The 16,517-nt window shown below is 37.3% G+C and overlaps 3 protein-coding genes across 4 annotated transcripts; 1 reads left to right on the forward strand and 2 right to left on the reverse strand.

Moving 5' to 3' along the window:
• Positions 1-955: 955 nt before the first annotated feature.
• On the reverse strand, positions 956-3,505 carry LOC120200901. The gene is made up of 7 exons (XM_039201630.1): positions 2,878-3,505; positions 2,707-2,793; positions 2,382-2,591; positions 2,011-2,175; positions 1,851-1,904; positions 1,603-1,749; positions 956-1,514 (listed from the first exon to the last, which is right to left on the reverse strand). The coding sequence occupies exons 1-7, from the start codon at positions 3,112-3,114 to the stop codon at positions 1,137-1,139; spliced, it is 1,278 nt and encodes a 425-aa protein (XP_039057561.1). The 5' UTR covers positions 3,115-3,505; the 3' UTR covers positions 956-1,136.
• Positions 1,166-10,660, forward strand: LOC120200902. 2 transcript variants are annotated; one of them, XM_039201631.1, is made up of 6 exons: positions 1,166-1,178; positions 6,626-6,699; positions 7,492-7,564; positions 7,920-8,074; positions 9,094-9,543; positions 10,000-10,660. In XM_039201631.1, exons 3-6 carry the CDS (start codon positions 7,538-7,540, stop codon positions 10,412-10,414), a joined length of 1,047 nt encoding a protein of 348 aa, XP_039057562.1. In that variant the 5' UTR covers positions 1,166-1,178; positions 6,626-6,699; positions 7,492-7,537; the 3' UTR covers positions 10,415-10,660. The 2 variants fall into 2 exon arrangements, with proteins under 2 accessions (XP_039057562.1, XP_039057563.1); XM_039201632.1 differs by having other exon boundaries at positions 7,941-8,074; positions 9,091-9,543.
• Positions 10,661-11,327: 667 nt separating this feature from the next.
• LOC120200900 (protein REVEILLE 1-like) lies at positions 11,328-15,230 on the reverse strand. The gene is made up of 7 exons (XM_039201629.1): positions 15,084-15,230; positions 14,786-14,856; positions 13,429-13,560; positions 13,206-13,317; positions 13,061-13,122; positions 12,500-12,925; positions 11,328-12,410 (listed from the first exon to the last, which is right to left on the reverse strand). The coding sequence occupies exons 2-7, from the start codon at positions 14,795-14,797 to the stop codon at positions 11,811-11,813; spliced, it is 1,344 nt and encodes a 447-aa protein (XP_039057560.1). The 5' UTR covers positions 14,798-14,856; positions 15,084-15,230; the 3' UTR covers positions 11,328-11,810.
• Positions 15,231-16,517: the final 1,287 nt, after the last annotated feature.

Genomic DNA, 16,517 nt, shown 5'->3' on the forward strand with positions numbered 1-16,517 from the left:
ATATCCATGAATATTTAGCGTAAAGAAAACTATCTAACTATTTCAATCTTTAGATTATAGGATCATGGACACCTCTTCTTGCTGATTTTTTCAGATCATATAGCTAGCTGGTCAGCTAATATGTGGGGGAAGAAAAAGTGGCCTTTTCTGCCTCCTCAGCAACTTAATCTTCTTTTTGACAGGCATGGACAACTTCTTGCTCAATATAGCATCAGATAGGTGTATGTTTGGAGATTTAAGCATTCTAGCTTTCTTTTGGACTTGGTGAAAGGACATTTAGTTAGTTTTAGAATTATAACAACTATATCTTTGGCATTTATTGTTGTTGTTGGAATCCTAGAGAAAGACAATAACCAGCTGAGTTGATTGAGTTTGTCTTGCTTCACACTTATGCTGAAGTCGGTTAAGGTGCTATAGACGCAGAACAAGAGTAAAGAGTCTCTGAGAGATCCCTTACCTCAATGGCGTATGGCCCTTTAAATAAGAAGCCTCAATTAATCAGAATCAATTAAGGTCTGACTTGCGTTCGTTGGATGGTCTATAATTTTTTCCCCATGGTGTTTCTAACAAATAAAGAGGTGTTGCAATGATATGTTCCAAAGCTCCGGCGTTGCTGTAGTTTTCCAAAAGCTTTAGTTGCAAGCATTATATAGATGTTTAGCTTTCTTTCCAGTGATGAATGGTGCGTCTCTTTTGAACTCACAATACAAAGTCGCTCTGGGAGACACAATATCAATAAACCACAATTGGTTCAATGGCTACAATCTTTCCTGGGTGGTAAGTGCAAATTCCTACGGACTTGTTTTTCAGAAATATAATAACCCTGTTCTAGTATGGTGTTATGAGTCTGGAAGGCCTCTGTCAATGCAATCTTGCAACAAATACAGGTATGGAAGCATTCAAGCAAAGCTTGTGGAATGGAAGTGTATGCATTACAGCAGGAAACTTGACCTAGATGAATTGTTTACATATATATAATCCCCAGCTGGGAGGGCAAATCAATCTTCCAGGGGATCAGAAATATACAATGATTGATAGAGAAAAAAAAATCTAAGAATCAAGCTGGGATGAAAACTAAATACCCAGAGAGAAAAATTGGGGTAAAAAGGAAAATAAAGGGTTCAAAGTTCAAACAGTCAAGGACATCTTACATTCCTTCCAGGGCCACCATAGTAAAAGTAAGTACCCCAAGCATTGTTTCTTCCTTGTCTGATGTCATAACAATTTGAATGATCAGCCAATATTCGAAGGCTTTTCAAAGGAACCAAATTATTATCCCAATCTACCGTCTGCAAGTTCCTGAAATAAGCTGCCTTCCCAAAGCCTTCTCGTGCGAAACGGCCACTTCCCATTTGTGTTGATGTGTGAAACCCTGAGGATCTGGTGTTCACAATTTCTCCTCCGAACTGTACCATGTTTGCATGGCTTCTCAAGTGGTTGAAAAGAAATGTAGGCCAGTATCCCACCAGTAATCCCGATCCAAATTCTAACCACCAATGTCCGTGTTTTGGATCCTACAAAACAACAGCTTTTTTATATGTTGGATGTCGTAAGATAGTTATGTTCATAACTTGGTTTTGTTGAATGGAGGGAAGCACTCACCTTCCAAACCATTAAGCCAATATCGAACTGTCTTCCATTGTAGGAGGACCTTGGAGATATAGCTGCTCCAATAGCAATTTTGTTGTTGATTTGGACAAATCCAGGGCAAAGCAAGTTGTAGCATCCTGTGGTGTGGTATGCATCACTCTGTAAATTCAAAGTTTATTAGCAGTTGATTCCCCATTTCCGATTTTGAATATTGTTCACAAACTTGAAAAGACAAGAAGATTGCTAGACATTATACTCACTGTCCAGTATGTGAAGAACCTTGGGCGATTATCTCCATATAGCTCAGGGCTAACCTGAAGAAACATGAATATGCAACTTATTTCAGCAAGCAGATATTTTACCAATGGTTTCTCGATTCAAAGCTTCTTGAATCTTTGTTCTAAAAGTTTAGGGACATGCCTGCCAACCAGCTTCAATGGTATTCAGATCATTGCCAAAAGAACCAGAGATGACCCATATCTGTGACAAGCTAAACTCGTATGGGTTTGCCACATGAGGGGCCCATATGTTTAAGCTTGCCTTCGCTCCATAATATTGATTTCCATTCTCAAACACAACCGCATGCTGCAATGAGAGAAGAACAAAAAGTGAACTGTCTATACTACTTCTGCTCTACTCATCTGAATCCGGGGTTACTAAAACAAAATCATAGCTTCACAGAGAACACTTGGACAGAATGCAAGAGAATATGTTTTTCTGAGATCAATCTCGTTGTCAAGTTCTTTAGGTGTTTCTATTGCTCCAAGTAATTTAAGGTTGATGGTACCAACCTCATGACCGCTGTCTGTGGAGTCTCTCCACACATATCTTCTTCTTCTTCCATATCTTCTAACAGAACTTGCTCTCAGAATGTCTTTCTCAGTTGTCCTTCTGATTGGAACAGTCCCTTTGGGGCAGGATTCACCTGTGTCTGTCCAAAGCTGGAAGCTCTCAGAGCCTGCTTCCGTAGAGTTATGACCTCTCGGCATCGCCGGTGGATCCTGTCGAAATGAGGATTCCATTAGTGTTTGCTTCATTCTCACCGACACTAATGACTAAACTATAATGTCTTGAAACTTAATGCATTCATGTCCCTATCTAAAGCAGAAATTTTACCAATAGCTTATGCCCTCGAAGCTCGGGGTGATCAAAAGCAGGTTGACGGTGAGATGGAACGCAATCTATGATATCACCATCTGGACTCTGCAGCAACAAACGAAGAAACCAAAATCATATAATCATCAGGCTGACGAATCAAAGACCGGCTGAAAATTTCAAAGAAGATGCCTGAATGGTCTTGACAGGAGGCTTGTTTATTTTCTTGAGATAAGCATCGACTCTCCTTAGCTTCTGAATGTCTTTATCAGTGTTTAAAGTGTGGTTCGCCAGTTGCCGGTTACCGGAATCTGGTAGCGATGGAAAAGGTAGGACAGGACCAAGAGAGGAAGAATAAACAACAAGAAGGAAAACAACAAAAATGGGAATCATTGAGAAAGTAGAATTGTGGAAAACAAAAGGAGTCATATAGTGGAAAGTTTTTGTGCTGTTTGCTCTGAAAGTAAGGATTCAGTTTGTATGCATTGGCGTTGTCATGTTGTGCTCAAAAAACAACATGGTTGACTATTCCAAAAAATTAACCCTGGAATGGTAAATCAATCTCTCTCTTCATATCCTTACAAAACCGCAAGAAACCCCCTTCTTCTCAGGCCTTACTGCTCCACTTTCATTTCCAGTGCTCTTCCATTGTTCAACATATAAACAAAACGGAGAGTTTCTAAGAAAGTGCCTCGGGATTTTGAGTTCTGAGGGTACACACAGTACACTAACACACCAGGAAACTTGAAGCACCACCAGCTCTTTGTCTCAATCAGAGCTGGTCCTGTACTTTCCAAGTTTTAACTTTAACGGGCCGTGCTGTGCACTTAGGCAAACGGTTCTCAGTTTTATATATAAAAAAACAATGATTTTGTGCTGTCAATATAGTATATTTCATTGTATCCAGGCTCGTTTTTATGTTATGTATAGCCTATAGGCATAGTTTGTACTGGAAAAAGAAAAGAATGACACCACACTTGTACAGTTACCGTGGTGCTACATTCTTGAAGTTTGGAGTGGAAGAATATGTAGAGAAACAACTGTACATTTTTGTGGGGTATTTGTGATCATCATGTCAAGCAAATCATCATGAGGATAAAACTTAGGACCCTCTTTCTTGCTTTCCAAAATCTAAACGATTACTTAAATTCGTGTGAGTATCGTATATAGATATGTCTCAAATACGCATACTTTGTAAACGGAACAAAAAAAATTCATTCACCATACTGGGCTATGCTTAATGGAGTTTGAAGCTGGTAGTTGGCTGATCTGATGAGCCACTTAATGCATGGTACTGGCAGTATCCTGGTCTGGTATTCGCAGGCATCAACAAATTTCCTAGTCGAGAATCGCACTTTAAATGGCTGGGAAATTACAGTCATCTCATAACTCCTTATCATTTTGGACCGAAGTTTGTAGAATTTGTGATCACTTTTATAGGAAAGTGCAGCAACTACCTAAAATTTATTGACAAAGAAGTAAAAGACAAGACAACAACCTCAACAGATCCACAATATTACTACATTAGCAGCAAAATCACTCAAAGGTATGCAGAGGTTAATAGGGCAGTGGGGCCTTAGGCATTTCAGTCAAGCACCAGCACAACATCTGTTCCTTCAGCTTGAAGTTTGGTCCCCAAATACTCAAAACCATGAGACTAGTGATGGTGAAGGCAAGACAGTAGAGAATTAGAGGGAAAGAATGATGGATTAATCTAGAAATTATAATGCTTTGGAGGGGGCAAAAAGATATGGGGCATTGGCCTGGGTTAGGGGTGCTTGCTTGCCACTTTTAATTCCATTGATTTATCCTTCTCTTCTTTTCAGAAATGGCCACCCACCTCTGAAGCGAATTAAAGGTAGCTAGCTGTTGAGGAATGTTGGGCCACTGCTATGCTATGCAAGTCACCCTCAAGTAAATGCAACTGGCCGCCACCAGGCATGGGAATTAGCTAGGATTATCATTTATTAACCCTTCTCCATCTACCTGCCAATTTCATGCATGTATTTCTTTTAAGCATTCAATTAGTATAAACATGAATATGCAGCTAAATCGTCAGGGTCCAAGTCTTGATCAGTATAGAGATATGGTATAAAGAGTAATTAAAATCAGAGTGGATTTTAATATGGTTTATATATAAGAATGATGAACGCACAAATACGGAAATGGCGTTTTCAATTCTTTTAATACTTTTAACACCACATGCCACCAATCCAGTAAAGTCCAAAAGATAGCAATGTGCTGGTTGGATCGATGGCGATGCATGTTTCCCACCCACAATGAAAATGCGGGTAGAAAATTCACCACATTTAGGCATTCACCTTTTATTTTTGTTCAAATTAACCCAATAACTTGATAAATTTCTATAAATACTTCAACTAAACTAGACAGGTTTAGAGGTCAATTTGACCTCCTGAAAAATAGGGATTAGTTTGATTAAAGTTGACAAGGTTAGGAGTCATTTTAACACAAAAAAAGTTCAAGAACCAATTTAACTTAACTGAATAAAAAGAAGGATTAATACTAAAATAAGTGTTCAAACTATACTTTTTTTCTCAAATAGGTGACTAAACTATTTTTTTACTCATCCACGAGTCTAAAGTTACAAACGTTACCCATTTAGGTGCTCGGACCATCAACGACGTTAATTTCACCCGTTAAGTGACATATGTCATAATATGGTGAGTTTGAAACTTATTTTTTTAGAAAAATATTAAAAATATTATTATATTTATAAAAAAAACCTTAATTTCTCTTAAATTATAAAATAACCCCCAAATCCCTAAAATCCCTAAATACTAACCTTAACATGCCGTCACCGCCCTTTCTAGCCACAACCACAACCACAACCGCCAACGTAGTCTCTACCATCCTCCTAGTCATACATCGCCATAGTTGTCGTCGATTGGTCATCGGAATCACAATTTTCAGCCTAGGGTTTGCGGGATAAAAAACTTCGATTCGTCGTCGATCGGTCACGATTTCATAGGGGTTTTGGTCGTCGGGAGCTTCGTTAACGGCAAAGGGCAACGATCGACTTAGTTTTAGATGTTGAAATGAAGGTTTTCAAATTTTTGGGTTTATTTCAAATTTTGTGTTATTTTTTCTAAAAATATATAATTTTAATTTTAAATAAAAATTTTAAATTTATCATATTGTGACACGTGTCACTGAACGGAAAAATTAATATCGTTGACGATCCGAACACCTAATGAGAAAACGATGTAGTTTGGGTGCTATTAAGCCTAAAAGGAAGGTTCATTTTATATTGAATGACATATTTTTTGAAATGAGAGTGCAATAATGAAACTCTAACACGTCATACTATTGTCCCAAAGCTTGAAGGGAGTGACATCGCTATCGAAAATGTTAGCTGAGTGGGTAGCAAGTAACGGAGGTTGGAGATGCTGATGGATCATCCATCTGACTTGGACCATGTGACACCGTCTTTATGCTCAACAAAGTTGAAATTTGATAATGTAAAACATGGGTACAATAAAACCACTTTAATCTTCGTCTGCCTCTGCCTCTGCCTCTGCCCCCATTCCACTTTACATCTTTTACACTAGTTCCTGTAAACTTCAAAATATTAAGTTTATGCAAGGATTAATCCTTTTAAAATTATAAGATAACCATAATGTAATGGTAAAATTTTATTTTTTATATTTCGTTTTCCAAAAAGCACATGAAATCAAAAGCTGGACAAGACCACACCAACTCGATGAGTACACACTTGGTTTGGGCTTAACATTCACCAATATCACAAGGACCTGGACTCAAGCGGGTTGACCCGTTCACATTTGAGTTAGGCGTCAAGTGGAACTAAGCCCATCTTCTTGTCGAGACGAGACAACAAACCGGGTGTCACCATGGGATTTGAATGCTGTAGGTAATATATATATATATCATTTTATCTCTTCATTAATATTTTTCGAAATAGCAGAAGAAAGCAAATTCATTTTTGAAGCTGTTTTGAGGAGAGGATAGGAGCTGAAGATATCACATCGTCTAACGGTAAGTCTCTTCTTCTTCTTCTTTGTTTCAGTTTTAATTTTTTTAAGCTAGTTTGAATGCATTTAGGGTTTTTTTCTTCCTGAAGTTTTGTTTTTTGCTCAAATTGGAAAACTGGAATCAATAAAAGCAAAAAAATAATGGATTGAATTCGACTTGTATTTTAATTCCCATAAAAGAACGTGGAATTTTAGTTATTCGTGTAGAAATTGGTGTAATTTAAAGTTATTAGCCTCAGCCCCTGTTTGCACAGGGATGGACGCAGGAATTTAGCGAACTTGAACTTACAAAATTTCAGGCGAAAACAGATTTTTAATAGAAAATACATAGAAAAAATCTAAAATATATGGTCCCTGCCTGTTTGGATGCTGAGAAATAGAGAGAAGTTAATGTCAACATGTGTTGATACTTTTAAAATGGCAAAAATTTTCAGTTCAGTTTTTTTCCCCGAAAACAAAGTTAAAGTTGATAGATTTCTCTTTCAGTTTCGCCAACTTAACTGAGCTCTCATTTCTTCTTCGCATTCTCATCCGACTTTTGTATAAATATCAGTTGTTTATCTGTATTATAAATCTTTGCTCAATATTTTTTATTGCTACAATTAAGACAAGGTGAAATTTGTTCCTGTAATGATTCACTCTATGGCTGGTATTGTTCTATCAGGTTTTCAGCGAGGGTCTCTTATTTGGTTCTTGTTGATATTTCTTTCATATCATTGTTTGTTGGAATTTCTTGCTTACATATAGTTGAATGCTTCTTTCCTCGTTTGATGATATGTTCATTTCATTTGTTTAGGCCTTGTTGAATAAATGTTTGGGCGCTTGAGGCGAAAGTTGTGACTATGGCATTGGTGATCCATCAATTGCAGGTATAAGAAATTTTGTTACTAATACTAATAGACTAGGAGTGTATGAATCAGGGCCTTCAAGTAAAGTTCTTTAAAAACCAAGAGTGTGATGGCCGAATTAAAAAATTCTCACCTTGCATCCAGGACAGATAGGTCCATCCAGGTGCTGTTTGTCGAATCCCATGAGATGCAAAATTCCATTTTGTCAGCTCTTGTTTGCTTTGCTTTGAGAAATTTTGTTTATTGAGGAAGAGAGTCATTTGTTATCGCATCTAAAAATATAGGGAGCAGAGCTTTTTTTTGGTATTTATCTGAATGTAAAGTATATTGGCCATTTTTTTTGCATTTTAAGGTTCATATGTAGCCTTCCTTCAAGGCCATTTTTATTGTACTGCAGGGTTCTTATGTAGCATTTCGTTCAAGGCCTTTATCATGTAGGAAAGGATTGACATTAAGGATACCTGTAGCTACACTTCATATGCTTGGGAGAAGAAAGAAGGGCACATCACTGAGGCACTCTACTTGTTTATGGTAAGCAACACATTCCATTCTGGTAGCTTGTCTCTTAGTATAATGGTTGGTTTGATCAATTTGCGTGGTGCATATGGAAGTGGTGATCTGAAAGGTCTTTGACTAATGCTTTTAATTTAGCATATGGAATTTATCGTAAGAAAAATCCAAAATGTTTGGTCTTACTACGTTTTTTCCTTTCCCCAGTTTTCCCATTTTTTAAAAATTAAATTTAGAAGTGAAGGTACAAGTTAGTGAAAGGAGGTAGGGAATCAACAGATTACCAATGATTGTAAAGAAAATAGGCAATGAGATCTCTCTAAACTGAAATAAAAAAAGAGGCCTTTTCTTTCTTTCTTTCTTTTTTCTATCTTTTTGCAAGAAAAAGATGTGAAGGAACAAGTTAGTGAAGAAGTGGTAAATTGAATTCGAATATGTTGAAACTTGAAACTGTAGCATGTACTCTTGGTGTTTTTATATTTCATTCTGAATTTTGTGTGATGTGGTGCAACATTGTAAATGGAAAGTTGTTCATTGCTTCTGATTGCCGGGGGTTAATGACGTAATGGTGCTAACATAATAACATTGCCTGAGTAGAGCAGTGATGCTATCTCTGACTCTATAAAAACAGGTCTATGCTAATCATGTCTTTTTGTCATTGATGCGTTCTCTCTTCTTGGATGAGCAAATTCTTGCCTCAGAATTCTTATTTATTTTCCTTTACACGCAAGGATAACAAGAACACTTTTGCATGATATGAAAACGGAGAAGGTGCATTGGTGCCATTCTACTACTATTCTCTCTAATTAAATATTTCTTTATTTTAAAACCAAAATATTTTGTTCTCATCTGCATTTTTTATGCATTTATTGTTGCTGTGGAAAAGGGATGAAGTGAACTCTCTTTCTTTTCTTCTTTCCATTTATTATTTTTCTTATATTATCTTTCACAATCCTATTTTCCTTTCATTTTATTCAAATGCTTCCTTTTTAGCTGTATGCATCTTGAGCATTTAAATTAAGATATGCTTATTTTAGCAGTACAGGGGCTCATACTCTTGGATTGGACTCCAAAAATATTAGAATTTCTGCCTTCAAAGGCAGTGTTCTGAGTGATGAATCAGGAGACAGAAAACATCAGGGGAATGTTCCAAAGAGTTCTATTAAAGTTTCTTATGTTCCAAAAGATGGTGAAGCGGCCACGATAGAATCTTCCAAGGCTCATAATGGTCCAGTTGCCTATGCCTCGGAAACTGGTGAGAACGTTGTGGGATCACCTGCTATTCATAAATTATTCAAGAAATGGATAATTATGTTGCGATCACAGTCCCCAAGTCAAGTGGTGGATGATGCTTTGGGAGAAGCACCTCCTAAAGATGTATTAGAAACTCAAGTTGGCACCCAAAGTAATAGAAAAGGCGAGATTCTAAAGATTGTTTGGTGCTATTTCTGGGACATGAATGCTGCAATCAAAATACCCTTATTAATATTGTAAGTATAATAAATGTGCTATCTCCCTTTCCGCCCCCATTCCGTCCCCAGAATTATTTTCTAGCAGTGTATATGATTTATTACCGTGTGGCATTATGTTTGTGATATCAAATGGCTGTGTCTACTAAAAAGAGTGAAGAGTGAAAACCATAAAGTTCACATCTTGACAAACCGTAAGGACTTCTGGTAAGCATCTGATAAACCATTGTCAAGTTAACCGATTCCCTGATTCTTATTTTGTTCTTGTCAATCAATCCTAGTACTCCTCATTCTTGGCCTGGGATGATTTGGTAAAAATTGTGACTTGGTTTTCATTCTCTTATTAATATCTTTTGTCAATTATTTTGAGTTGTCCTATCATTCCATAACATGAATAGTAATTAACTTGATCTGGGGATGAAAATGCGGTAACTATACCTACATACATCACTAACAGTTGGTCTGCCACATGTGCAGTGTTCCATGGTACCTTGGTGTCAATTTGATATATGGGGTCGAAGTTTCAAAGGAGTTGACTCCGCTATGGGTGTTTGGGCCCCTGATTGTTGCTCTTTACATCAAGATGCTTAGAGGCTTGTGCACGCTGTACGTTTTCTGCTCCAAGCAGATGGTTCAACTAATTAGGAAATTACCTACTTACTATCTCCTGGCTTCCAATTATATCGCACGTGGAAAGCTGAAGGAAGATGTAAGAGCTCTTGTGTGGCAACCTGTGGAAGACATGAAGAACTTGGACTACAAAGAGGTATGGAGAAAACAGGTGAATGATTTTCAAGAGCGGTTGATGGAGAAGTACCTGGACTTTTTGGAATCAATATGGCCATATTACTGCAGAACAATCAGGTTTCTAAAGAAGGCTAATTTCATTTAGGATTGGAGTTGTTTGATCCGAGTACAGTGTTAGGCGAGGAATTAATGCAGTTTAGAGTTGGAAACTACAATTTTGGAACAACAGAGGTAGCTGAGTGCAAATCCCATATTTGTACGGGTGGTGCGATGACAGTTGGAGTTAAAAAGGGTTCAAACAGAGGTAGCTGAGTGCAAATCCCATATTTGTAACCGAATGTTGTTCTTATTCTGCCATATTTGTACGCGCTGTGTGATTTGTTTACTTTCCCGTTTGCGTTGTCACTCTTTTTTTATCGCTCACTCCTAGTAAGTAGTAACGAATATCTTTGAATCCATTTTTCTCCAGTTGTAAAGGTCAGGGTGCTTTTTTTTTTTCTACTATAAGGGAAAGAAGATGGTGGTTTTCCATGATCAAATCCGAGATTGGTATTAAGGGAGGATTTGATACTTTTTTTTTCCTTTTTCTTTTTTGTAATTTTCTCTATGGTCTAGTTGACTGTAAAAATTGCAAAAAGGCCAGTTAGCAGAGGGTCGGGAAATGTTTTTATAAATGTTTTTGTTGCCTTGAAGCGTGTAGTCATGAAACTATAATGTTTTGTATCTATCAGATGTTGGGCAAAATGCTTCTTAAAAGCTAAGGTGCTAAATGCTTCTTAAAAGCTAAGGTGCTAAGCATTTTAACGGTGTGAACCGCCGACATCCTCCAACCCCAGTCCGTGTATCAACACTAATCGTACAGCATAATTGTTAGAAAGGCCTCCTGAAGGCATAAATTTGCATCTACTGTTAGTGGATCATACACCAATCAAATTCAAGTTTGAAATTGATTACTTGAACCGTAATAACAATTGATTATTTCTTGTGTCATGATTCATGAAATACGATAGACACATACAAAACCGGTCAATGTTTTTGTTTTAGAAGGGTAAACAAACTGTTCAGTCGAACAAGGGGGAAATTAAGATAGCAAACATTGCAGCAAAAAATGTTAGCATCCAACTCATACATATATGTACATACATATCTTCAACTTGATGCTTGACATGAAACATCTAGGGTATACACCAACTCTTAACACAAATGAACCCCCCATAATGCTAAGGCCATGCCAACTCTGGAGCTATGAACACATTGGACCACAGATGTTATAACTGCCATTAATCCAGTCTGCTTCTTGAGCGTCGACCTACCAACCCAAGCCATCTGAAGGTAGTTGATACATAGAATCATATGCTACAAACAGGACAAAACTACCTATGATTTATCTAAATCAGCACTTGAAGTGATTATTTTTCATCCTCTTACTAACTAAATTGACTTAAGATTGCATTATGTGCACAAAGGGGTTGGCAACTATGAGCAAACTCGGCCTTTTTGCGCTCTGTCCCGTCCTTCGGACACTGGCATATCTCTTTCTGCTAACATCTTTTGTATGGCACAAACCCCTTACTACATTTCTGGGGAGTCAATTTAACCTCAGGAGACTTTTGGCAATGAAAATCAACAGAATCTGAATTCTTCTCCCTATCTCCAGTTTCCCTAGCTGAGTCGGTATTTGAACCTGTGGAAGATCTTTCATTCAGAGTTTCCTTCTCTTTCGCCCCTTCTTTGGAACAATAGTCTTTACGTGTTTGATTCAATGAAGTGATGTAATGAATGGGTAGACCTTGGTAAAGAGCCCACCACGGCACAGGAGCATTACTGGTGTATTCTACACGGTCATTTTTATCTGAGTGGATTTCAATACAAGGGGATAAACTTGATTTGGAAGGTACCCTGCCCCAATCGTCGATGACTGGCCCGTGTGATAAATGCAAGTCCAAACATGATGGTAATGCCTGAACAAGTCTCTCACCGACCACATCAGTACCCTCTACACCGTTATTAGATGTGGAAGGTTTACCAGAATCTTTCACCTCAACTGTTATCCCAAGAAGCTTAATACTAGTGAAAGGCAAATCTACTGCTGCTGCATTTCCTTTGGCACAGACAGGTTCCTCAGAATTTTCATTGGATTTCTGAGTAATTACAAGAAGAAAGAAAATCATATTCCAAATTCTAGGTCCGTAATAGTCGTTTTCTACAATGAACAGTTCAGAGATTTTACCAAAGATAAAACGACCTCCTCAGTTGAATGTCCTGATACTTTAACAGAGGCCAGAGATTCATTATCTTTCTCTGTAGATGTCACATAGTCATTTTCTTTTTCAACAGGAGATGCATCGAGGGACTGTATATTAGCAGTGGTACAAGAAATTGGGGAAGAACATCTATTTGGTTGCTCCGAGGCAGAAGACCCCATTGCATCGAAAACAAATGCAGACAAAACTGATGAGGGTGACTTGTTATCCTGTTCTGGAACCAAGTGATTGGGGGATAGAGACCACTCTGGTTGAGATGATGGAGATATTCCTTTGAGTGGAACAACAGATTTGCGGGGATACGGATGCATTGGCTTTCTTTTTGGACGAGGCGGCGGTATCTCAATTGATTTAGTGGAACTCTCAAAGCCACCTTTTGATTCTCGAGCAACCTAAAACCACAAACACGCAAATATGAGATGCCGATTAAAGAAAACTATATAAAAATGTCTACACATGGCATGTTCACAAAAGATACAATCATTTTTCAATCAAGAAAATTTTACATTGAACTTAAGGCAATAAACCTTAGAGAAAAACTTTTGAGCATGACTTCGAATTTGAACAGCCGTTTTTGTGCCTACATGCTCTGCATGAAAACAAGTGTAACTTGATCTGTTCACACCATAACTGGCAAAAGAGTGAATGCAAAAATCTCCAATGTGTACTTACCTTCTATTTGGCGCCAGCCACGACCATACAGCCTTAAAGCTTCAAGAAACTTCTGATGCTCTTCCTCAGTCCATTTTTCCCTTTGCTTAGTTATAGTGTAGGGCTTCCGGACCTATTTTACGGGAAATTTTGAGCATATCAAGAAAAGATTAACAATTACTTGCTGGAGACTATTAGAGAAAGGAAAGGAAAGGAAAGACTTGGGCAACGTGAAGAATGGAACCTTGGGTGTTTGGTCATGCTTAAATGCGTATAACTCCTGCAATAGGGAGAATGACTCAGATTGTTGGCTGCCAATGGAACAGCATAAGCCGGATTTAAGAGCATTAGGTGATTCCGTGCCTTCAATTTGGTCCTATATGAAATTTGCAACAACAGTTAAACAATTAGGAAACACACTTCACATTATAAGGATTATGATATAAGAACTTTCCATTCCAAAAACAAGCCTTACGCCACCACAAACTAATGCTAAACCTTCCCATTAAAGCTGAATCAGGTCCACGCATATATAAGCGCATTGAAACAGTCGAATTGGAATAGCCAGAGGGAAATTAATAAAAAAAATGTTTTCCATAAATTGCAGTAATCCATAAAAGGAACATTTTTTCAAGGTCCAGCGAACATAGTAATAGCAATCAAATAAACAGTAATTTTGCATAGAAGCATTTGACTCAAATTATGCGTACACGCAGGAAATTGACAGCTTTCATTATAATTTCTTCTTTTTCTTGAATCCAACCTTCTAAATTAATAAAGTAGAATGCATAATAACACTACAGGCATAATAACAACACAACAACAACAAAACCCAATTCCCATATGCAATGGGGTAAGGGGAGGTAGGGTAGTAGGCTGCCCCCAACGTCAGGTTGAGAGTAGCTTCCGTGGAAGACATCCGGCAGTCAGAAAATTGAAAATATAGATAAAATGCAAAGCATGTATAAATAAATACATAAATACGTAGTTGAACAGTATTCATATGCAGTCATAAATATCATTAATATTATATGCGCGTTTAAAATGGGAAGTAATCCCTGCAAATAAATCCCTGCGAAAAAATCTCTGCATATAGATAGAAACGTAAGACCCGACTAAATTTAAAAGTAAAGAGAATATTACACAGAAGTCCACGATAGCAAGCTCAGTTCTAAACCTTCATAAATACCAATAACAGAAACGTATAAAAAGTAGAATTCATGAAAATTACTACAAAGGCATTAAAAGAAGACAGAGATGATACACCCTAGAGATGTGACCCACACTACTCGACTACCCTAGTCTTTAGTCTCCATACTTTCCTATCAGAGGTCATGTCCTCGGTAAGGGCTAAATCCATCAAATCAGATCTCAAACAGTCTTTCCACTTCCGCCTTGGTCGTCCTCTCCTTCTGGCACCGTCAACTGTAATCGACTCTACCCTCCTGACCGTATCCGACAGTAGTCGCCTAAGAACATGCCCAAACCACCGTAGTCTTCCCTCCCTCAATTTTTCAGAAAATCTCACAGCATGTCCATCGAAGCATTATCATTTCTACTATAGGCATAATAAGCATACAAATATTGAACTGTGTATGCACCTCGGTTGCCATCGGGAGCAACGGATTTTGCTTCAAATCTTGCAGAGCCTAGAATACTCCTGCAACTCCACCTAAACCAAAATCACTCTCAGTGTATCTATGTACTTTGTTCGTATACACATAATTTAATTATTAGAACTAATTCAACAGGCAGATAAGACTTCTTTCCGATTGCAAAAGAATAGAAAAAAGCTAAAGAGAAAAATCATCTCTGAAACAAGCAGATTCAGGTCCACACGCATATTAAGTGAAACAGTAATATTATCAACAAAACAATGCAGATCAGCTTCAAACTTACCAGTTAAAACGAGAAATCTAGGAAACAGAGATCCGGCAACCAAAGGAAAAATCCGATGATAATTATTAAAAATCAGCAGGAAACTCAAACAGTCGTACTGTACTGATCAGTTGCTGAGAAACGAAGATGAATCGATGTTAGATTTGGATGTCGAATCGAGAAAAGAAGAGGAAGCCGCGAGGATGCATATAATAATTATAATCATATTATTATGTATAAAAAGCACAGTGAAGGATAACACGTCAGATTTTGTTTTCCGTGGAAAACTCGAGAAGGGGCTTGGAGTCTTGTGGCTGAGAACGCTCTGGTCCTTGGCCACGCGTCGTCTTTCGGCGTTTGCACATTCTTTTATTTCAATGAGTTTTCTTCTCCCTTTTATTTTGTGGAAGATATTGAACCGTGGAGGGATAATTCCCCATTACAGATATTTTTCAACTTTTCATTCCCACGCGCGTTTCGTTTCACGCTTCCTCTCTGCTCCAATATTGAAGGAGCGTGGTTTGCATTTGCCTGGGGAATGTGTGGAAAGTGAAATAAAATAACTCTAAAAAAAAGCATAACCTTATTAGAGACAGAAAGTCGGCTGGCCGAAGTGGTGGCGGACGGCGGGTGCAGCCGTGCGTGACACAAAAGCTCAGGTATGGGGACCACCTTACATCTTTTGCGCTTTTTTGCCACATCAGCTCTTCTTTTCCTTAAACGCCACGCGTACCAACTACAGCCAATGTCGCCCAAGTAAATTTTTTTATTTGTAAAATGTACTACTATTTTATTTAATCTTTAATTTAATGTATTGTGTTTAAAAATTTATTTTAATTATTAAATTTTAAAAAATTATAAAAAATTAAAATTTATTAAATTAATATAAACCAATATATTTCATTAAATTATTATAAAATAAAATCAAAATGCTAAATTTATTAAATTTTGAGGTGCCTAGAACATGATATTTAAATTTTCAAGTAATAGTTATAATAAGAGATAAACTAGGAAAGGGCAAAGAGATTGAGAGCCACAAGTTGTGGGGGTGCATTGGGAGTGGTAGGTGGTGGTTCAGCTCAAATATACACCAACAATCCATTTATCCACCACGTCGCCCCATATTCCTTCAAGTTCATGAGAATTCAACTTTTTTATTTCTTTCCAAAGCAGTCAATGCATTTGAAATATGAAGAATAAATATTACTTGATAATGAAATATATATATATATATATATTTATTAATATAAGTAAGTATAAGATAATATTTCTTTTAAAGATAATTCTCAAATCATTTAATATTAAATATTTATACTTATATTTCTGGTGCTCGAACCTAAAAGTTAGTTTTGTGTGTCTATTATTTTAATAGAAAGTGATAAACTTTAATGGTGGGTTGGTATATTGAACTTGTCGTGAGCCATGATTTTTGATATTTTCACATCTAGGGGGAAT

This window comes from Hibiscus syriacus, unplaced genomic scaffold, assembly GCF_006381635.1.
Source record: "Hibiscus syriacus cultivar Baekdansim isolate YM2019G1 unplaced genomic scaffold, ASM638163v2 tig00006613_pilon, whole genome shotgun sequence".
NCBI classification, from domain to species: Eukaryota; Viridiplantae; Streptophyta; class Magnoliopsida; order Malvales; family Malvaceae; genus Hibiscus; species Hibiscus syriacus.

Excerpts from the sequence above, each read along its gene's own strand:
- LOC120200901 (XM_039201630.1), bottom strand. The coding sequence starts at position 3,114 with ATGACTCCTTTTGTTTTCCACAATTCTACTTTCTCAATGATTCCCATT. Across the intron at positions 2,794-2,877 it reads CTCCTGTCAAGACCATTCAG|AGTCCAGATGGTGATATCAT; the intron begins GCATCTTCTTTG and ends TTGTTGCTGCAG. Across the intron at positions 2,592-2,706 it reads TTCGAGGGCATAAGCTATTG|GATCCACCGGCGATGCCGAG; the intron begins GTAAAATTTCTG and ends TCATTTCGACAG.
- LOC120200900 (XM_039201629.1), bottom strand. Across the intron at positions 13,318-13,428 it reads AGCATGACCAAACACCCAAG|GTCCGGAAGCCCTACACTAT; the intron begins GTTCCATTCTTC and ends CCCGTAAAATAG. Across the intron at positions 12,411-12,499 it reads AGGAGGTCGTTTTATCTTTG|AAATCCAATGAAAATTCTGA; the intron begins GTAAAATCTCTG and ends GTAATTACTCAG.
- LOC120200902 (XM_039201631.1), top strand. The coding sequence starts at position 7,538 with ATGGCATTGGTGATCCATCAATTGCAG. Across the intron at positions 8,075-9,093 it reads AGGCACTCTACTTGTTTATG|TACAGGGGCTCATACTCTTG; the intron begins GTAAGCAACACA and ends TTATTTTAGCAG. Across the intron at positions 9,544-9,999 it reads AAAATACCCTTATTAATATT|TGTTCCATGGTACCTTGGTG; the intron begins GTAAGTATAATA and ends CCACATGTGCAG.